Raw genomic sequence first — 22206 nt, forward strand, 5'->3', positions numbered from 1 at the left:
AACCAATATGTAGCTTTTGTTTTGTTGGAAGCATTTTAAAAATTAACCAGGCTTGATGAGTAGGAGGCAATACATAAGAATCTGAAGCTTTTCTGTTACGAACATGCTCATCTTTCCTGTAAAAATGCCATCAGTAATTCCCACCACTAGCTGGGGCTCAGGTACAGCTTACTGAGTGTGCAGTTATTGTGCATCTACATCAGCCTGCAGTGAGGAGTCTTTCATTTTATTCTGCTTGTGCATTTCTATACCTATTGTTTTTTGTCAGTTGTATGAAACCTGAAGTCATTCTTCTCACTTTTCTGCATGAAATGCAAGCCTGGTTTATCTTCTCAATAATTCTATTGCTACTTTCCCCTCAATCAAGCATGCTTATTGTGTTAGTAAGTTAAGCATTGATCATGACAAAATGAACTAGAAGAATTCATCAGGAAAATTATTTTTAAGGAGAAGCTTCCCAGTTATGAATTAAACATCTTTTTAACTTCAGACCTTCCAGGTTTAAATGAAGAGGTGACAGGCTTTGCCTTCCTGTGAGAGGTGATTAACAGTAATGTATGCTTACATTATATTAATATTTTGTCTATTACAAAAACTCAGATCTTACTTCCAGGAATAGTTTCCTCAGGCTAAGTCCAGGATCACAGAGGGAACTTTGAACAGCAACTTAAATCAATACATTCTTCCACTACTTTATAGCAGGCAGTCTTTGCTCTACTGTAAAAGTGAGCTGTGCTTTTTATATACAACTTGCCTTTAAGGGCTGGCTTTTAGGTCAAAATCTCTTCTACCACCTATATGTAAAGCTCTGCCTAAGTGGTGAGAAGTGGAGGAGTGGACTTTTCTCAGTTCTCTTTGTCTAAACAGTTTGTAGGGGTATAGGCAGGAAAACAGCTCTGGGCTGTCCCTTATTTCTCAGTAAATTGCCTCAGTGCCTGATGTACAGGAGAGGACATTCCTTCAAGAAGGCAGCTGGAATGTACTACACTGTGCTCAGTTATTGCTGCTTATTCAACTCCTGTGGGGTTTATTCCTGTGGTGGATAGGAAATGAGGAAGAGCTGACATTCCTGTCTCTTTTCCCTTGAGCACACCTGCTGAACCTGCTAATTCCTTCCCTGTTTCCTGCATAGGATGAATCAAATGTCATGAGGCAAAATAACCACAGGACTCAAAGGAATGTGTTATTTGAGGATAACATGGCTCATAAAGGCAGGAAATGGAGTTGCTTCCCAGCTCAAATGAGACATACAGTGATGTTTCCTAAGACAAACATCAGTATATTTAAAATCATCTTGTTAGAAAATGTTTGGTCATTCTGGAGGGAAGAAGGGAGTATTTTAGTTAGGATTTAGGTTCATTCTCTTGTAGTCAATGACTTAACGCAGTTGCTGGTGAGTATTGCCTTCAAGTTATTACCAGTAATTGTAAGAAAAATTACTTAAAGGGCTTGTGTAGTACAATAAAATCCATGTTCCTAGAACATCGATAGCTTCCAGTTCTGCATGGGAGAAAGAAGCCCCATTCTCTGAGTAATAGGACAGATTCTGCTTCAATAGGACCATCTTCCCCTTCAAACCCCAGCTTTTTTCCATGGCTGTTACTGGACTTGTTTCTGTGTTCCATCAGCATCACTCTTACTGCCTTTCCTACTGGGAAATAAGGTTGTAACATTTTAAAGATTTTTTTTTCCCTGATGCAAGTTTATCTGAGTACTGATGTGGGTTAACATCCAAAGAACCCTCACAGGCTGGCAAGTCCGTTGGCAAGTCCAATTTTATCTCAAGCTGGAAATGTGAACAAAAATTAAATTTTAGTGGAGACAAAGTGTTGCAGTTCTCTGCTTTCCATTCTCCTTCCATTTTCCCCTTTTTTTTGTGCATGCCACTCTTTGGTTTTGGTTCTGAACTCTCAATAATCACTCATCCTTGCCAACTACCTTCTGGAGGCAGAACACAGCTTTGAGAATGCATGGAATGGGCAGCACTCCTTTGCCTGCTGAGACATTTACCAGAGTCTGGAAACCTGACTTCTCAAGCCTGGAAGAGCTGAACAAGCTCCATGATTGAATGAGGATCTTTGAGGATCTTTGCAGCCCAACTGTTTGTTGCAGAGCAGGGGGAGCTGTGGGTTTGGTCTGATGCCTAAATCCACAAGGCCTGGACAAAGACACACGGCCAGTGTGATGCTCAGTTTATTTATCCATAAATACCTCCATGCTGCAGCTGTGAAAGGTGTACAAAGCATTAATTCAGCCTTCTCATTATGGCTCCTGGTGTCAAGTTACAGATCCCCTGTTACCTTCTGCATCCATCAGGAGTTGTCAAACAAAAAAAAAAGCTGGGGATTTCAGTATGATTAATCCCTTTGCTTAAAAAAGCTGTCTGCAGAAGGATGGGTATGGACAATCTGATGTTTCTGCTGGTGAAGTAGGTGAGTACTAATAGGTGTAACAATGTCTTCTTAAGCTTAAGCTTAAGCTTCTTAAGCTTATCTCTTCTTAAGTAAGAGATATCTTCTAGTTCTTTGGAGTCCTTGCTTTCTTTAGCCATCACTGAGTATCCTGAACTCCAACTGATAATCAGAAGGAAATGATCTTCATGTTTCTGTTGGTCAGATTTATTACAGCACAATATTTAGTACGGAGTCTCCAGTGCTGGAAGCCCCCTCAATGTTTCAGTGGAGCGTGGGCCATTTGGTCAAGGGTTGACTTTTTACTTTCTGCATCCATCAGGAGTTGTCAAACAAAAAGGAATGCTGGGAATTTCAGTATGATTAATCCTTTAGCTTAATAAAGCTGTCTCCAGAAGGATGGGTGTGGACAATCTGATGTTTCTGCTGGTGAAGTAGGTGAGTACAAATAGGTGTAACAATGTCTTCTTAAGCTTTAGAGTGGTTCAGCAGCATCAACACTGCAGAATGTCAGCTGTGCCAGAGAAATTAATTTTAGATTGTTTCTCATTAAAAACAACCCAAGTATACTTCTGACCTGAGTGCTCTTGGAGATTCAGTGAGGTGCTTTTTTGCTTGGTGTCCTTTGTTCCTGTCTTACAGAAAAGGACATTAAGGATGGTGTTACATGGTAAAATGTAATGGAACTTCACTTCATGGGAACTAATACGAAGCTGTGACAGGACTAATGTTTTAATGTTTAAAGTTTCCTGGGTTGGTGGCTTTTCTCTTACCTGTGTTATAACCTTTGGCATGTCACTTCATCTGGCAGTACTTGCCATCCGCCTGTGAACAATGCAGCAGTGCTTTTGAGCTTGAACTCTTTACAGAGGTGTTAATGTGCAGGGTGTCCTTACTCTTTAATAAAATCAGATGTGGTTAAGATAATTGCAACAGCATACTGCAGCGCTCCTAAAATAATAAGCAATTGCTGCATATTTTAATTGATATTTAATTATAAACGAACACTAATTTATAGGAGTAAGTCAATCTCCATAATTCTTCTGGTGCACACTTTTTTAGTGCTGGTTTTATTGAATTAATTCTTCTGACATTTTCTGTTCTTACAGGAAAAACATGCCTTAAATGAACCCTTGTAAGAATTGCTGTATTGATGTCCAGAACTATTATAAATATTGATGTATCAAGTCACTGCTTTCATAGTTACTACTGCTGTGTATCTTCCTCACAGACACAAATGCAAAGGGACAACTATGTTTATGATATTTTTTAGTGACATCTGGCATTCTCACAGGAAGCCTGGTGCCTGCTTGTCTGTTCGGGGGAGCCACATTCATGACTCAAAGCCAAGCTGCAAAAGGGAACATTATTGTTACTAACTCTAAAGGAATGAATATGATCAGGAGTGAGGACTTTAAGTTAAAAGCAAGTGTTGATTTATTGAGTGTTGTTCCCTGTGAATAAAAGTCAAGCTTGGCCAGCTGGTGAAAGCATGGAGCTGTTGTTTCCTCATGTGTTCTCATGCATAGGAAGTCTCCTGACCTTGGCCTTGGCTGTACCGATCACTCATTTCAGCTCACAGAAGGATTCATCCTGGGACAATGTGCTGTTTGACTTCTCACAAAGCACAAAAGGTCCCATCTTCCACAGAAATTCTACCAAAAACCCACATGGCTTGTGTTCAACCCACCTTTGAGATCCTGAACTGGTGACGGGAAGTGGGATAATGTGGCAGCTCAGTCACAGAATGCTGCAGTAGATTCGTGTGAAATACAAACCTCTGTGTGCATCTTTAGTCTGCATTTCCAAAACGTTTGTATCATGAAATTACAGATTAATTATATTAAGGATCCAGTAACACATAGATATGTAGCAAATGTGCAAGATTTTAATGAATTTTCCATTGTTTCTTGAGTTTTGCTTGAAGCTGACTGGAATGTTCTGCACTTGAGATTTCTAGGCAGCAAGGTGTATGAATCATCAGAATATTGAATGTATCAGTGCAGCAGCAGTTGTTGGATTTTCAAAGGAAGAGATATCTTCTGGTTCTTTGGAGTCCTTGCTTTCTTTAGCCATCACTGAGTATCCTGGACTCCAACTGATAATCAGAAGGAAATGATCTTCATGCTTTTGTTGGTCAGATTTAATACAGCACAGTATTTAGTACTGAGTCTCCAGTGCTGGAAGCCCCCTAAATGTTTCAGTGGAGCGTGGGCCATTTGGTCAAGGGTTGACTTTTTACCTAAAATTTAAAAAGCTTGCCTTAAACAAGGGGGTGGGCTATAAAGGCACAGTTAAGACCAGAAAAATTAGGTAGTTGTAATATGAAGTTAAAATGACTTCTGGAGCAGGAACAAAGCACAGTGTCCTTGAGCAGAATGCTGCCTGTTCAACTGTTCTGTCCATGATTCAGGGAAACTCAGAACTGCCCAGAAAAGTTCTCTGCTATACATTTTTCAAGTGGGGGACTTGGTACTATTGGTAGCATAAGAAAGGTTTCCTCATTTTGGTACTTGCAAATTAGCAGTGAATGAGCTGATGCAGAAGAAACTGGTGACATCTGTGCACTCCCTTCAGTGGGTGAATAATTCATAATTCCATATGCCATGCATTTGAGCAGGCATCAGAGCACCTTATGGGGTATTTCCCAGTACAGATAAGAAAATGTTAAATTGAGGCTAACAGAATTAATATTTTTTTGCAGCAAGAGGAAAAATCTGTAATTTTCCTGCTTTCATATCAATTTACACAATGATAAAGATTAGGCTTACTCCTTGGTCACAGACTAAGGGTCTCATCACATCAGCTCCAGAACTAACTAAAGACATCTGAATTAGTTATCTCTCATATGTTTACTTTTCAATTATAGTTCCATTTATCAATGTCAAATGAGCTGGTTGTAGACATTACGTTGATAAGTTGCAAAATAAGTCAGGAAGATTGAAGGAACAGTAAGACATTTTACTGTTTTTTTAAGAAAACAAGAACAATTATTGTAAAATAATACAGTTGATGTTACGTTTTTTATTTCCAAAGCTAGTATTGATATCATATTTCAAGGCACATGAAAGGAACAGAAAAGCAAACACAGATAAGCTGACAAATCTAGCAATGGATGATGATATTGATTACCATGATTTTTACACCAAACACTGAAGTGTCAGAGCATTTAGGAAACCTGATGCACTGCAGTCACTTGACATGCAAGGCCTTTGCTCTGAGCTCTGTACATTCAGGTTGTGCTGCTCTAAATATGCCCCAGGAAAGCTGCAGACTCCAAAGCTGCATCACACCTCAGTGACACATTCTGACCTGGTGTTGCACATGCTGTCAAACAAATCAACTGTACGGTTAGAAAATGGGACAGGTGTAATGAAAAAACACAGTGTACACTAATTCAAAAGCTTCTACACGTCAGCTCTAAAGTGACCCATCAAAACTGGGTCTTTTCCAAGCACCCCTCAATTCAGGATGTGTATTTCAATTCCTGCATGTCTCTGCAACAAGAGAAGGCAGGAAATTCCTGATGCCATAGTCAGACGAGCAAGCCTTCAGTTGGTAGATCAGTTCCAGCCAGACCTACCATATTTTGCCACAAAATAACATAAATATCAAGAGCAGAAAATCTGTATCAGCAGTGGAAAGATTTTAGCTTCCAATATCCAGTAGTTTCCTACTTTGTAAATAACTGGATCTCCCTGAAGCTAATTCCTCCTTTTTGATACATTATGTGGTAGATAAACATGCCAGGAGCACTTAACCAGCCAAAACCACTTTTTTGTTGTTGTTGTTTTAAAAGAATACATATAATGTAATGTGAAATAATCTTTGGTAGCATTTGAAACTCAAGCATATAGTACCTGCAAATCACATTTCAGATGCACATCTCTTTACTGCAGGGTTTTTTTTTTTTACTGCAATATCTCTTTCTTCTAGTAAAATTCTGGTTAATGAAAAATCCTATGAAATATTCCATGCTCGGTGCAAGGAGGGGTGTGAGGGTGGTCCTTAGAATTGTGTGGTATCCCCATAGATCTGAAATTCTTTGACTATATTTTCCATGGATCATCTTCTCACACAAATACAGGAATAGTCTTTAGTTTGTATGAACTAAGAAGCACTTGTATTTTCCAGCATGGAATGGCATGGTTGCTTGTTTCAATTGTATTTAGGGCCTGGAAAACAAAAAGCAGACATTTTATTGTACATTACATGATCTTTTTTTCTTCTCTTTGTCTTTCCTATCACCTCTTTATTTCTCTTACTAGTTCCTAGTTGGCTTTCTCCTGGTGCACAGTATCTGCTCAATTTTCTGGGGTTTTCTTAATCTTTTAGAGTTTGTAAAACTCTTTAGATTTGTATGTCCCCAAAAAATAAGTCAGAGATCTCTCATCAATGTTTATATGTTATCCACTACTACTGGAACTTAGTCCTGTCATACTTCCTAGTGAGTGTCTCTGCTCCCCAGAGTAATCCTGGCCCCAATCACCTGATATTTTTAACAGCATGTGCACACTGTCTGGGAAGTTCTTCTGAAGCACATGAGAGCATGCAGAACCATACCTTAGCTCTTCCAGAGTTTGTCTAAGGCACTGTAAGCCAGGAAAATAGGTGTTTTTTGCCAAAATAGAAACCTTAGAAACTTCCCAAGCGATTCCTGTGACCCTGCTCAGAGGAAGATGCTTGAAGAAAAAGCCTGATGAGCAATTTACTTACGAGTACCTGCCTGACATCTTCCTTACAACTGCAATTATTATTCCTGCAAGGATTCCAACTGCAACGATGATTCCAACAATTATTCCAAGCAGTGCAATTGTTCCCAGACCACCTGAAAGAAGAAATTGGGAATGTTAGTATGTATCTCATGGAGACCATTGATAAGAGGCCGCTGATAGACCTGGTGCTGTTCTGCTGCCTCCCAGTTCTTAGGGAAATTTCTTCCTGTCTTGTGAACTCTAAAGTAGGTTTGGATGTTCAGCAGCCTGGTATTGTATTCGGGTTCCCCCCAGATGAAGGAAGGAATGATGAATCTGACTCCAGGTTCTTAGAAGGTTAATTTATTATTTTATGATATGATATGATATGATATGATATGATATGATATTATATTATATTATGCTAAACTAAACTCTACTAAAGAATACAGAAAGGATACTTACAGAAGGCTAAAAAGATAATAATGAAAACTCGTGACTCTTTCCAGAGCCCTGACACAGCTTGGCCCTGATTGGCCAGAAAATCAAAACAATTCACATGAATCCAATGAAACAATCTCCAAACACATTCCAAAGGAGCAAAACAGAGGAGAAGCAAATCAGATAATTATTGTTTTCCTTTTCTCTGAGGCTTCTCAGTTTCCCAGGAGAAATGAATGCCACAGCCTGGAACCATGCCTTTGGGCTGAAGGGCTCCATATGGATGTGTGTCACTATGATATTTTTATGAAAATCCTTTGCTAGGATTTTTTCTCCTGAGAAGCTGAGGAGCCTCAAGAAGGAAATGTAAACAATAACTGTCTGCTGCTGTGGAATGCAACAGGTGCATCTGTGGTTGGTCCATGTGAGGGGTTTCTACTTAATAACCAATCAAAGATCCAGCTGCGTTGGACTCTCTGACAGTCATGAGCCTTTGTTATTGATTCCATTATATTCTTGTCGAGCCTTCTGATGAATCCTTTCTCTCTATTCTTTTAGTATAGTTTTAATATAGCATTTTTAATATAATATATATCATAACATAATAAATCAACCTTCTAAAAAATGAAGTCAAAATTCTCATCTCTTCCCTTGTCAGAGTTGCCTGCAGATCCCACAGATGTGGATATGGAGACAGTGAGCAGGTGAACCAGGGGCAGCAGCTCAGGGAGCAGGCTGAGCCTCCCCTGGAACCTTTACTTAATGGCATGGGCGCAGGAAGGGCTGCTGGAAGGGGAATTGCCTGGCAGTTACATTTCTCCCTTGTCTTTACAAGCGAATCTTCTCTTTAGTACCTTCATCAGTTTTCTCTGCTTCCCCACTCCGTTCACCTGTAAAGGCAGAAAGACAATAATTACTCTCTGCTTTGCACAGAGTGTTGCCTTCCAATTTGAAAGGCTATCTCCAAGGAAAAATTTATTGACTTTGTCACAATGGTTTGAGCTTGTTCTTTTGATAGAAAGTGAGCAAATGAAGTTTGAGAGAGTATTTGAGGTTTCCAGATATTGTTTAGTAGATGGCAGCATCACTTTGATATGTAAAAATAGAAATGAAAAGGATTTTTACCATCAACACTTTCTGTGTTAACTTCATAAGCAGTAGCATTTTCGCTTTCTCCATCCAGGATGAAGGAACTTTCTGTGGTCTTCAGTTCTCCAAACTGCAAGAGATTTGTTACACTGTGTATTCTTGTGGGCAATGACAAGAATTCAGGGGGAAAGAGGGGAAAAAACCCCTCAGTACATTCAGTCTACATGTATAAAGTAACATTTAAATTTCTTGGTCTGTCAGGTGTGGATGCTTTTTTAGCTGTCACCTCTCATGTTTGACATGTGTACAGTGACCAAACAAACCAAGATAAAATGATTTGTCTTCCCACCTAGAGGATTTCTACATCAGATCTCTTGGTAGGACTGCAAAAGGTGTAGAAGGCTGCAGAATTTTGCAGACCTTCCTTTTTACAGTGGGTTTTTGTAAAGTAGTTTTTGATTTTAGTTTCACTGAAACTGTTTGAGAGATACTGAATTGGAAAGGTGGGAAGTGGCAGCGAATAAGAAGGTAGCATAAAGGATCTTTTATTTAGCATATATACTCACAATTGTTGGGAATTCTTCAAATTCTGTGTCATTTCTGTCTCTGAAATCAATTGTTGCACTTTCTTCTCCTTCTAGAACTGAGCTTGCTGCGTAAAATTTTAAAAAATTAGTCAGGATTTTCCTTGGTAGTCACATGTTCTGGCTCCTCTGACACATAAACTTTGTTAAACGTGACCTCTGTGTGGTGTTCTGTCTCCCTGCCCTTGCCCACATGGGAATGGGAAATTATTTGGAATAAGCTTGAATTCTGTTATACTCTTGACCAAAGCAGTAGGACAAAAAGCTGAAGTACCCATCACTTAACTCTGGTATAACCTTGAAACATACTGGACAACTAACATACTGGAAACATACTGGACAACTAACAACTAACATTTTGTCCAAGCAATTATTTCCCTTTTTATTAAGAAAAGCTTCTCCAAAGTGGATGTGATGATTCCAGATTTCAAACTAAGCATTAGCTTATGTATTGGGATAGATTCCTTCAAGCATCTTCCATTTTCTAAAATAGTAAAAGCTTTCTCCCATCTTTCAGCTCAGCCCCAGCTGCAATCTTCCTTTTTAGACCTGCCATCAATGCTTATGGGTGCTGCTATAGTTTGAAAATATTCCTAAACAAATCAGTCCTGAGGCTTTCCTGAATGTGCAAACCTTAGTTGCCATAATTTGAATTTTTAGATAACAATGTAAGGGTTGTTTGTTTGTTTGTTTGTTATTCTAGACCCCTAGTTCATCTGTGCTCTTTGATAAAATGGATGTTTAGATTTTGGCCCACACAGTGCTGTTAATTTATAAATACAGCCAGAATTCATCAGGAGGGAAATGAGCTGGAATAAGGTAGAACAGAAAGATAGGGCAGTGTGCAGATAACTGGCAGTAGCAAGAACATGCTGAAAATTTAACTATCATTTAATTCAGTTCTGTGCTGATTCATAAACCTGTGACAGGCAGAGTGTGATGTTAATGTGGTGTGAGAGCTCCTGGGAGTTTGTAATTCCTGGTGATTACAAAGCAGGGTGAGGCTGCTTGTCCTGCTGCTGCCTGGCCATAAGGTCCTGCTAATTCCAGAGAGCAGTGCTGAAATTTAAGCAAAAAGCTGATAGCAGATGTCCTGAGCAAGTATTTGAGGGCACTGAAAACGTCTTTCCTGGACTCAAATTTTGCATCTAACTTCTACTTATCAAAGCAACCAGGTCAGAAGAAGGACAGCTCTTGACAGTTCTTTTAAAAAATGAAAATTACAGTACCATTTGAATATCTTAGGTATGAGAATTATTCACAACCTCTTTGCTTTATTAAATTATAACACTTCCAACTAATGACACTTTTGTTTTAGTGCTCTAAAAAATTCTCATCTCCTCTGCATATGAAGCTGGACAATTTCTGAATTGCTAGTCTGATTCCAAATACTTTTTATGGAAAACTTTACTACTCCTAAATGCACTCTACTTGTTTTATAAATGACATGGAGACAAGTAAACAGCTTTTGTTCCGTGACTGAAATTAGAAAGGATGGGCATTTTTCTTCTTAGCAGCCAAAAATGAATAAAAAGGGTAGAATCTCTTTGGATCATCTGTGTAGATATCATTCAGAAATTATTTTTCTTTAATTATGAGTTCTGTTTAAATTTTGTTCATTTTTACCTGCCCCTTTTAATATAAATATCTTATTTCAAATTAAAAAAAGCCAATATTTACTTTTAAAATGGGTAAAAAAATGTACTGGCAGCTTAGAGAAAATTTTTCAAGCAGAAGATGAATGATTTGCCATTGAGAAGAATAACCCCTGGTTTTGCTTGAAACTCTCATTTGAATTCTACTGGAAACCTGCAAATATTTTTCCTTGGCTTCCAAAGCTGTTTTCTGAACCAAACTAGAAAATTTTTATCCATCTCAACCAATATAAGACTGAGAGCTTTGTCCCATTTCTAAGAGACCAAACACTGAACTAAACTTAGATTTCTAATTCCATGTTTACTGAACTAAATAGAATTTTATATTTCTGTATCCTTATAAGCCTGAATACAGATCCAGGTTCTATTTGGGAGCCAAAAGGGTGTGCAGGTAGTTCTTTAGGCAATAGTAGATGAAGAAACTACATTCATGTTATGCCAACATGAGGCCAAATATACTGGCTAATTAAGCCAGTCAGTCTCCCAGAAATCACTTTATAATCCATGGAAAGACTAGAACAGGGTAAATCAGAGTTCCAGATTAGGTGGTAAAAATAATGGTTTGGTCATTTTTGATTGAAATACCCCAGGTATTGTTGAAGTTGTGTGAAGGGGCTGACTTTTTATTGTGTATTTAGACACTCTCTAAATATCAGTGCAATTTAAGGTATAGCACTATTTTATAATCCTTCTTTTTTGCTTATTAAACTATATCATTAAAATACAATACTGTGATGTGCAATCACAACTATGTAAATAATGTTAAGTGTAAATAAATGTTAAGTATGAACAAAGAAATAGCGATAGAACTCAGCAGCACAAATGTGTATGGATAAGTTTACTTTGTAATCCCAGTCAGAACTGAAGAAACATCCTTTATTCACTAGTTGTAAGTAAGCAAAGGTGGAGAAAACCAATTTCTAGAGGAAAATCCCCCAGTAGAAGGTGAAATAAATTTTGTATGTTAACAACAAGCAGCTTATTGGGGGAAGCTGCTTATACTCCTGGCATGGCAGTAGCTTTCAGCCCTGAAAATTGCCTGACAGTGAAGGCAGGAAAGGAAAGGATGTCACACAGCAAAGGTGTAGGAAATTAGTGAATGTCACAAAGAAACATAGAACAATTTTCCCTCGGGTGATGCTTGTTGCAGATTCTGGCCATCAGTGGCATGTAGAAAACTTATTTCAGTGCCTTTGCCCTCTCAGTACTGATTGACAAAAGGAGGTGGCCCAGATCAATCTTGCCTAATTTTAGGTTCTTAATAAAGGCACCTAAATAAAGTGTCTACTTGCCCTTATCTTCTTTTATAGTCTGTAGGGAAAAATAAATACCTCTAGAAGATAATTCAGCTCACCTGAGATTTGGGTCATCCTTGGTAGTGCTGCCTTTCCTTAATTGCAAAGGGAAACTGGAAAATGGCATCCCTATGAACTGCCCAAGGCTCAGACTGATCTGAACTGGTTTCTGTCAGTCTGAAGGTCTTGTGCCAGCCCTGGTCAAGCTGAGGTCCTGTATCTGATGCAGAATAATCCCTGGACTCTATTTCCAGGTTCATTTTAGACTGAGAGTGGAGGTGGCTGGCTGGTAGTTAGACACTACCAAACTATTACCCAGAGAAAGATTTGGAGGCAATTCATTCTCAGTGTTCTGCACTTGCAGGAAGGAACACCGGCTACTAGACAGCTCTTTGTCAGAGAAAGTCATAATGAAGTTAAATATTGAAATGAAACTGGGAGACACTACTGGACTTTAAGCTTCTTTCACTGTACCCAGTACAAGGCTCAGCTCCAGTGCATCAAAGGGGACGTAAATGGGACTGAAGGGGTGTGTGCTTGTGTCATTTCTTGGTTTCATCTCATGTGGGCCAAATGTAGCAAGAGTCAGGGCTGAGTGGTGCTTCTGCATGTGTTCCTGATATTATCTTAGAGGAGGTTGTAAATAAAAACATTGCCTCACAGTGCTGGGGCTGTCTCCAAGGGGGCGCCTCTGTTTGCAGCTATATGTTGCTGCAGATGTGAATTAATCATTGCATCCCTTTCTGCCAAAGTTCCAGCTGGGAGCCTTTCAGTTCAAAGTCCCAGCTGCTCTCAGGCTGCTCTCAGGCTGCAGCTTCTCACACCAGGACAAAATTTGATGTCTTTAAAAGTTTAATACTACTTTGAAAACCTCCCATGCTTAAGCATCCCATGACCCACTTAGGGGAAGCTGAGCTCACTACTTCCATGCACAGAGTGACAGTTTACTAGAGGAACCTCTTAGAGCTGCTTTCAAAGCACAGTGGTTGTGTTGGAAAGGAGGGGGAGTTGTAAAACTGTTGTTCATTAGCATTTCTTTCAGGTATCTCCAAAAGCAACAAAGATACTTCTGTTGTAGGATCTTGCTTCTTTCCTTACATAAACCTAAATAAACCCAAACACTAGTGGGTAAAGGCAGTTGTAAGCCTGTATTTTAGCTTAGTCCTTGAAATAGTAAGCCCTCAAAATAGAATGTTTCCATTTCTGATAAGAGACCAGGAGATAAAAATGGCAAACCTTAAAGGATTCCCTCCAGCAAGAACTGCAATAATCCTTTGCTCATTGCCCTCTGCTTCTACATGAAAAAAAAAAACCAAAAAAACCCCAAAGACCCAAAAAAGCCAGCTTCAGTTATTTATAACAGCTAAAAATATTAGCTAGCAGAGAGTTTAGCAGGATGGGTCACTTGGGACATATCACTTTTGTGTTGGAGATGTAGCAGAGCAAAGATCTGGAGCTGACTGATGGTTTTCAGTATATGCTTCCGGAGCTGTTACAGACCAAGTGGTGTTGTTTGAAAGACTGTGTATGGATGAGTGTGTTGGCCATCCTGTTTTGACTGCATTTTATTCAGCATTAATGTCCTGATACACTTTCTGCAGAAGTATTCTTAACTTAGAGACCTTAAATTTGATGGTGAGCAAACTGAGTCTTAGTCAGTATCTCATTATTTGAATTGGCTCTGTTGTATGAATTGGTTCATTGAAAACTTCTGTTCATGGTGGTGGAGGTTTAACAAAAATTCTTGATTTGCAAGGGATCTGCCTTTTAAATATAGCAGCTCTGTAGTTTTCAAAAGCAGTTTTGTCTGTGATTTGGCTTCATCCTCAATTAAAGTGTATCCAGAGTTGTGTTCAAAACCTACAATATTAGCTTAATTTTGTATGAGAATGTTTTTCCATTATTTTTATGCTTTTGGATTTTTTTAAGTATACAGGTGTCTCTTTTGTTGTGAAATCGTTCAACACTGCCAAATCCAAAATTTCTTGTACTTTGAAAATGCAAGGGCTTGAAGAATATAATATAGTGGATTCTGAGGTTTGAATTTTGCAACTTGAATCTTTTGACAATTTTCAAACTTCAGAAAAGTAGGGAAGTTTGTTAATGAGAACTGAAATTCTCATTTGTGCCTGGGGCTCCTGCAAAGTCATATCTGCAGTATCCAGAGAGCTCTGTGTCCTTGGCCTGTTTGGGGCCACAACATTGGCCTTTTCTTTCTCTGTTAATTCTTTCTGGAAGCTGCAGTGATCTGTCATGTCATTAAAAGTCCCCTGGCGTGTATTTAAGTGTCTAGACTGTTGTTCAGGAGAAAGTATGTACTGTGTTAATCCTGAAGTGCTTTCTGCAGTTTCCTTAGACGAAGACTGGCAGCTCTGCTATGTATAACAAAGGAAGCTGGATGACAGAACACCAGAAACTTTGGAAAGTGTCTGCCAGTTGGGAAAATGGTCATGAAGCACAAGGAAGGATTTAGCTCAGCCTAATTTAGAGTATGACTGACTTTGGTCAGGTATTCCATGTAGCATGTGATGACAATGCTTTGCTGAACTGTCAGAAACATTTCCTTTGGTCACCACACCCTGCTGCAGATGGGTTTTATTGCTGGGGCTGGCTTAGCCAAAGGAACTGTCCTGGTTTAAAAACCTGCTTTAAAGCCAGAGTTTAAATCAACAGTGCCAAAGTGGCAAAGAACCACCTGGCTGCTCCTCAAGTAATTCACATGTCTTCTGAATGTTACATTATTCCACTGACAGAAAAGCAAACTAAAATGTACTTTAACTGGGCAGGTACAGAGAAGCAACTGCTCTTCAAGTGCTTGGTGTGTGTAATGATCCCTAACCAGAGTCACAAAACAAGGCCAGGAGAGGAAAAACTGCCAACTTCCTAAGCTTTGTCTTATGCATGGTGAAACCAGCCACAGAGCTGTGGGCATCAGGAAGGAAATTACAAACTCCATTACAGGACATTCCTTTAAAATATTCCTTTAAAATATTCCTTGCAGAGCTGGAGATGAGTATTCCAAATGTGTGCTTTTAATAATGTTGCTGTGTCAACATGTGTTTTCTTCTCTACTAAGTACACTAACCTCAGACTTGTTATCCCATGAATATGGGATAAAATTACTTTCTTATCAAGATTTGCTGCCCCGTGACCCTGCTTCCCTTTTTGCAGTTTTATAACAGTTTAATTGTTTCCTCTGAGCAGTGAGGGATGGAACAGTGAGGGCTGGACTTGTGATCAAGGTGTAAATTTCTCTTGTATCTTGCTGTAAAGTGGCAGAATCCCAAAACTTTCAGTCTTTCACTGTGTGGCTGACTAGGCAGAAGAGTTGCAACCAAGACAAAGAAAAAATACAAAACTTGGTGTAAGGGATCAGCAAATTGGGCAGATATGCAGCACAAAGCATACATCTGCTTACAAATACATAAAATACGTATTTGTGAGGGATATGTAAATGCAAATGAAAGGAATTAAGAAATGACCTCCAATACAGTGATAAACTAATCTTTTCCCTAATTGACTTCCTTCCATGGACTCTGAGGCTACAGCTGTATGCCCTTTCACAGCTGCATTGTTGTAGATTACTAACCCTTTGTATCTGCAAGCAGAATGTTTTGCAGGTTCCACAACTCATTTGTTTGAAATACTCATGCCAGACCCTGAACTGGGAACTCTTGGGTGTTAATTCTGTCCACACAGTGATTTTTTGACTACCTACTTTCTACTGCCATGCAGCAGGCAAGTTCCCTTCAAATGTGTTTAGCCTGACTTTTATACTCCACTAACAATAGGCTAATGTTTGGATGGGTTTCATAGTCATAAAAACATTTTCATGTGGGTTTGGAGTTAAGTGTGTCCCCATTACAGATTTAGTAGTGTCTCAAGCTCTCCTAACACATGCTTGCCTGGAAATGGTGCTGGTGTAACAGCTGAATTGTGCCCTCACTAAGGATTATTCTCATGCAGTCTGTGCTGGATGTTGTAGTGTTTGTAACCAACTAGTACAAGGATGGAAAAAACATGAGGAAGTCATAAAGCAACATGAGAATGTGCTCAGCATCAGCTTCTATGTCCTTTGAGAGTTTTTGGCTAAGCTTCTGAGATGGAGAGTTGGAAATCAATAGTGAATTTGTCTCTTATTTTTCCTCATTTGTTTCTCTTTAGCACATCCCAGCATACCTATACTCCCAATCCCACATCTTTTTCTGAAACTCTGTGTAACAAATTGTGCACTGCAGGGCTCTGAGCTTTGCTGTGGGATTAATCCCCACGGAGGGGATGGTCTGTGCACACACAGATCCGAGGGGCCCTTTGAGAGGATCTGGGAGGCAGGAGCTGGCAGCATTTGGGTTCATCCTGTAGTCCCTGACCACATCCAGACAAAAAGCAAACAAACCAACAAAATAAACGTGCCATTGAGCCAGCCCCTGTGCCCGAGCTGGGCCACCAGCCGCAGTGGGCATTTCTGTGGTCCTTGTGTGGCTCACCTCAAGTGACACATGGAGAAACACCACATGGTCCTGTTGGAGCCTCACAGCCTGAAAACCTTCCTGCACTGCCTCATCATCTACCTAAATGCTCTCCAGGTTCTTTGCTGCTTTGTTTTTGGGGGTTTTTTTTGCTGTTTGTTTTTTTTCTTTTTTTCACAGATGATTTACAAGTCCTTGATCTGAGGTAAATGCCCAGATTCAGTAGAAACTGCTGAATTGCAGGAGCTGAGAATCTGGCCTCTCTGTTTCCAGTTTTAGTGTGCAGCCTTAATGAAAGGTCCACTTGTAAGCCCTTCAATATTACTCTTTTCTTTGTTTGTGAAGTTACAAATTCAAAAACTAACTGTCAGAATACAGATGTGCAAACCTCTCTGCTTGCCCAGCTGAGGAGAAGTTGAATTTTATTTGCTCTCTGCTCTGTTCCACAAAGATTCTGCAAAATTCAGACTTGCAGACCTACCTACTGAGACTCAGCGAGGTGATTTTCTCCTTTCTGTGATAACCATTTTGGGTTATGGACATGAAGAGTTATATTCATATGGTGAAGAGGCATATATGGGACTTGTGTAAGAGTACTCCTCATTCTTCATGCAGGATGAAAGGTTGTGCAGCACTTATTTAGTAGAAAACTGGGTCCATTTTGAGTCAAGTGTGACTATTCCATTTGCTTTTACATTTTGGTCACCACCAGCAGTCAGAGTTTGATTTTCAAAAGGCTTTAGAGTTGCCTGATTTTATTGTTTAGTTTTGCCACTGCAATAATCACAGAGTTTGGGTAAATCAGGACTGTTTTGAAACAATCTTTTCTTGTGGTTTTGTCAATTCTCTCTGTTATGATCTTGAAAAACATAAAACTTTTTAGTCTTTCACAGCTGACTGTAAACTTCAATTTCCTTTCTTATGATATAAACACTTTTAATCTGAATTATCCTGCCCATGTTCTTACTTTCAGTCCAAACCAAACGTAACATGACCTGGTATAAACCTGCCTTGCATAAGGAAATAAAATCTGAGATTTGCCTCCAGGTAAGATCAGGCACATGGGCAGTTGATACAGCCCAAGTGACATGTGGTATCTTGTTAAACAATCATGTTAAATTTTGTTCATGTTATGTGACAGCCAACAAAGTAATCTCCTTCCCTGCGATGATGCAGCACCATGGGACAGGTTTGGAATCAGGAAATGTGTTGTCTCTGCAAAGCACTGGTTTGGATGCTTGTTGAGGCCAACTTCCATCTCAGCTCCTTTGGTCTGATTCTGTGTGTGAAGATTTGCCTGAGTTTTGACATGCTGAACGAGATCAGCAGGGCCAAAATATATCTGCTAATATAATCATGATAATGATGATTAATATTAGTATTATTAATGATAATGATAATAATAATAACGATAATAATAATAATAATAATAGTTTTGGAAACTGGAAATATGCTTCCTGCTGGAAACAAAGCTGCTTTTCTCGATTTGGTCTCAGTCCATAACCTGGAGTGCACAACCAAAAGAAAAGATAGCTGCAGGTTTATTGATGGCCTTTTCTAGGTTAAGAGGTGCCAGATGGAGACCTTTTTCCTCTAAAACCCTCAGGCCACACTGTGTTCCCCAGAGGTCCATGGGTCTGGATAAAGCCACTCCAGCAAGCACTGCACAAGTCAAGCCTTCTCCTTCTCCCTGTCAGCCAGCAGAGACTGCTGAAGGTGGCATTTTCATTTCATGTCTGTTCTGACTTGTAATTGCTGATGATTATCAGTAAACAGCAGTGATAGACACTGAATACTCAAGACTTATTTTGTCTGGAGTCTGTTTTCCTGGTGTATCCTTTGGAAGTTGTCCTAAATGACTGGCTCCATGTGAAGAAAAAGTCACAAACCCTAAACAGACACAGAAAACCTCACCTACTGTAAATCACATCATTGATCCAGCTCTGGAGTTCAATGCAAACTGTACAGGCAATAAGGCAGAGGTAATATTCTTATATTCTTATTCTTAAAGCAGGAAATATTCTTATATTTTTTTATGACTAGTAGAGTTTCAGCCTGAGCATTACTGGCCTCTTCTCAGAGCTAAGAGAAAATATGCTTAAAAACTTCTCAAAAGCCTGAAGAAGAAAGACCTTTTAACTTGTAATTCTGGTATCTTTGACTGCTTAAGGTAATTCTATAAAGTAGTGGTGGTTTTGCCTCATTTCTAATGGCTTTAAACTTTGGTACACGTAATATAGCTGCTTTTTAAGAACAAGGTGGCTGGGTGATCCTAGAAAACAACTTTTGTGACTTGCCTAATATCTGTTGATTTTAGTTTTTCTGTGGAATTTTGAAGCATAACTCCTCATTTCAGCCTCACAGAACACCATTAGAAGTTTCACATCACCATCCACACACAGAGTATGCCACTATAGCTCCACTCTTTCCAGCAGGATGACACTGACTGTTATCAGGCCAAAATCAGGTACTTTTTGCAGTTTGGGTCCCCAGATCTAAGCCTGATGAGTAGATCTGTGCTTTTGAAGAGCAGCGGGCTGAGTTTAAAGCTGCTGTGTCCAGAGCCCTGGCATCAAACTGCTGCTCTGCTGCTTGGAACACGTTCCATGGCCATGGCAGCTGCAAACCACGCTGCCTCTTGGCCAAGTCATTCACATGAGTCAAGTGCTACTCAGAAAGACTGAGTTTCAAAATGACATTCCTGGAATCAAGTACTGGTCAGGGTAATTCTGATTTCCTGTTAACAAATCAGACTCCAATCCTTTAGCTGTAGAAAGACTGAAATGTCTATTTTACCTAAAAGTGTATATTGTATCTTTCTTATAAAATTCAAAATGCATCACTTCCAAAATTAATCTTTTTGGTACATAACACTTTTCAAATCTGTCTTTGCAATAATTCCCCGTGGTTTCTTTTCCCTCACTGTATTATCAGTAAACAGCAGTGATAAACACTAAATACTCAAGATTTATTTTGTCTGGAGTCTGTTTTCCTGGTGTATCCTTTGGAAGTCGTCCTAAATGACTGGCTCCATGTGAAGAAAAAGTCACAAACCCTAAACAGACACTAAACCATTGCTTATGGCTAAGTTAGACTCAGCAAAGCCCCGCACGAGGCTCAAATTGTGAGTCTGAAATGTCTCCAAGCACAGAAGTTAAACTCCTGAAGGAACACATTTACAAGTCGCTTTCACAGAGCGATGCCCCTGATTTAGTTAAAGTGAATCATTGCTTGCAGAGCCTGCTGTGTGTGCTGCAGTGGGACTGGAGCCATTTCCAAGGGCTGTGCAGGGAATACCTCCCCTGCCTGCCCCTGCCCCTCTCCCTCCCGTGCAGACACACAGAAAATTCTTTCCTAATGGAGTCAAACCCAGCCCATCGAAAACTTTTACTGCTTCTATCCAGATCACAGCTGTAGTAGATGCCCTGCTGCAGCTTAAGAGTTTCAAAGAAAGTTTTACAAACAGGTCAGAGTAACTATGTAGCCCATAAGAGAGCACAGAAACTGTTAAATTACAGGAAATAACTGTAACCAAACTTTCCCCTTACCTTCTTGAGCAAGTGCTACAAAAGGCAGGCTCCCGAGGAGGATGATGAAGAATGGAACTTTTATAAACATATTTGAACTGCTTAGAGAGTCGCTTTCCAATCCTGAAACCCGACGGATCCAAATTGGGATTATTGGAGAATCGCGATGATAAAAAGAAATCACTGCGAAAAAATACTTTGGTATTCCAAATATTCCTTTAGCTGCTGTACTGTAAAGAGGGGAGGTTTTCTCAGACGATAACTGAACGGTTAAAGAAAACCGAGTGGAGTCAGAATTATTTTCTTTAGCCAAGGGATGGGAGCAGCCTAAGGTGGTCCTCAATGAGCAGCCAGGCCCGCCCTCCCCACGCTGTTTGGTCAGGACCAAAGTTATGATCTCAGCTCAGATTTAAAGTTACAGGACCTGTTGTGGCTTTCAGAAGACTTTTATTTAGCAAAGGGGGAAAAGGAATTTAGGCAAAGCGAGGTGTTCGTTCCCTCCCTTCTGCAAACTGTCTTTAAAAAATCCTTAAGCAACAACACTAAGGACACTTCTCTTGTTATTTCCAGCAGTGAACTGATGTTTTTTTCATTTCAAAGTGAGCCCCCATGTTTACCTAAGCAAGTGTGGTACTGAATGTGCATTTAGGGATACTGAAATAGTTTTTAGGACAGGCTATTTAATTCTGCAGTAAATACTGTCTGAATTTTCCTGTGTCTCTGTGTCTCTCAGCTCGTGTCCTCAAGTGACATCCTGGCTGTGCTCGACCACTTGTCTCTGCCCACAGGCTTGCTGGCCTCACAGAGCCAATACCACCCTTCAGAGAGAGGGTTTCTCCTTTTCATGTGCACTATTAGGAGTGCAGCCCCTACAACAGTCTGTGCAACGCTTGTTTCTTTTTCCTTGTCTGTGTTTCTGGGCAGCAGCTTTGCAGAGCAGGAGTGTGAGGCTGGATTCCCCCACCCTGTGTGGGAGACGCCTCTGAGAATGGCTGTGAGACACAAACTGGGGCTGGACATGACCTGGGGAGCAATGGCTTCTCTCAATCCTTTCCTGAGCCTTGCCTCATCGTGGGCCAGGGATAATCTACTGAGTTACATCTATTTAAGAGTGCAGCGAGTTTTAACCAGGGCTCATGTGTGGACTAAGTGTCCCAGTGGCAGAGCTGGGTGAGGAAATGTGGGACCTTCTCCTCAGCTTCTGCAGTGCCAGGACAGCAGGCTCCAGCACAGCAGCAGCACAGATTTGCTTCCTTTCTGCCCACAGCTGTAGGATAACTTCTGCCAGAGGAGTGGGCAGACTTCTGGCAGTGGTTTTGTCTTTTTCTAAACACTCAGATGTGGCATTCACACTCTCTGGAAAAATCCCTTCGCCCAGGATTTTTCTCCTGGGAAGCTGAGAAGCCTCAGAGAAAAGGAAAACAATTCTTATCTCATTTGCTTCTCCTGTGTTGTGCTCATGTGGAATGTGTGTGGAGATTATTTACCCACAGGTGATTGTTTCACTGCATTCTGCTGTGAGTTGCTTTCACTCTTTGGCCAATCAGGGCCAAGCTGTGTAGGGACTCTGGAAAGAGTCATGAGTTTTCATTATTAGTTTTTTAGTATTCAATAAGTATCCTTTCTGCATTCTTTAGTATAGTGTAGTATTCTTTAATATAATATAGTATTATAAAATAATAAATTAGTCTTCTGAGAACATGGAGTCAGATTCATCATTCCTTCCTGCCTTGGGGCTCCCAGCAAATATAATACACACACACACACACAAGCCCCCCTCAACCAACCAAACAAAAAAAGAAAACCCAAAGCCAGGGCTGGATCGTTTTGCTCAGGGAATGTGAGTCAGAGCTGTCCTTAAAGACCCCACAACACTTGGTGCTCTAAAGGCCCAAAACATGTCTAAACATAAGCAGTGATATAAAAAGGGCTGCACATGGGGAATGCAACACCTTCCACAGGGATTGTCTTTCCTCCTGGAAGTGATAGGTGCCAAAGGAATCTGTTAGCTATCAGTTATGGTGCAATAATTGTGTTATTT

At 40.0% G+C, this 22206-nt stretch overlaps 1 protein-coding gene across 1 annotated transcript; it reads right to left on the reverse strand.

Annotated features, from left to right (window-relative positions):
• Positions 1-5351: 5351 nt before the first annotated feature.
• On the reverse strand, positions 5352-20518 carry PDPN (podoplanin). Its single transcript, XM_038159793.1, has 6 exons — positions 20187-20518; positions 9202-9287; positions 8672-8765; positions 8401-8436; positions 7128-7239; positions 5352-6586 (listed from the first exon to the last, which is right to left on the reverse strand). The coding sequence occupies exons 1-6, from the start codon at positions 20254-20256 to the stop codon at positions 6580-6582; spliced, it is 405 nt and encodes a 134-aa protein (XP_038015721.1). The 5' UTR covers positions 20257-20518; the 3' UTR covers positions 5352-6579.
• Between the last annotated feature and the right edge of the window lie 1688 nt (positions 20519-22206).

This window comes from Motacilla alba, chromosome 21 (assembly GCF_015832195.1).
Source record: "Motacilla alba alba isolate MOTALB_02 chromosome 21, Motacilla_alba_V1.0_pri, whole genome shotgun sequence".
Lineage (NCBI taxonomy): Eukaryota > Metazoa > Chordata > Aves > Passeriformes > Motacillidae > Motacilla > Motacilla alba.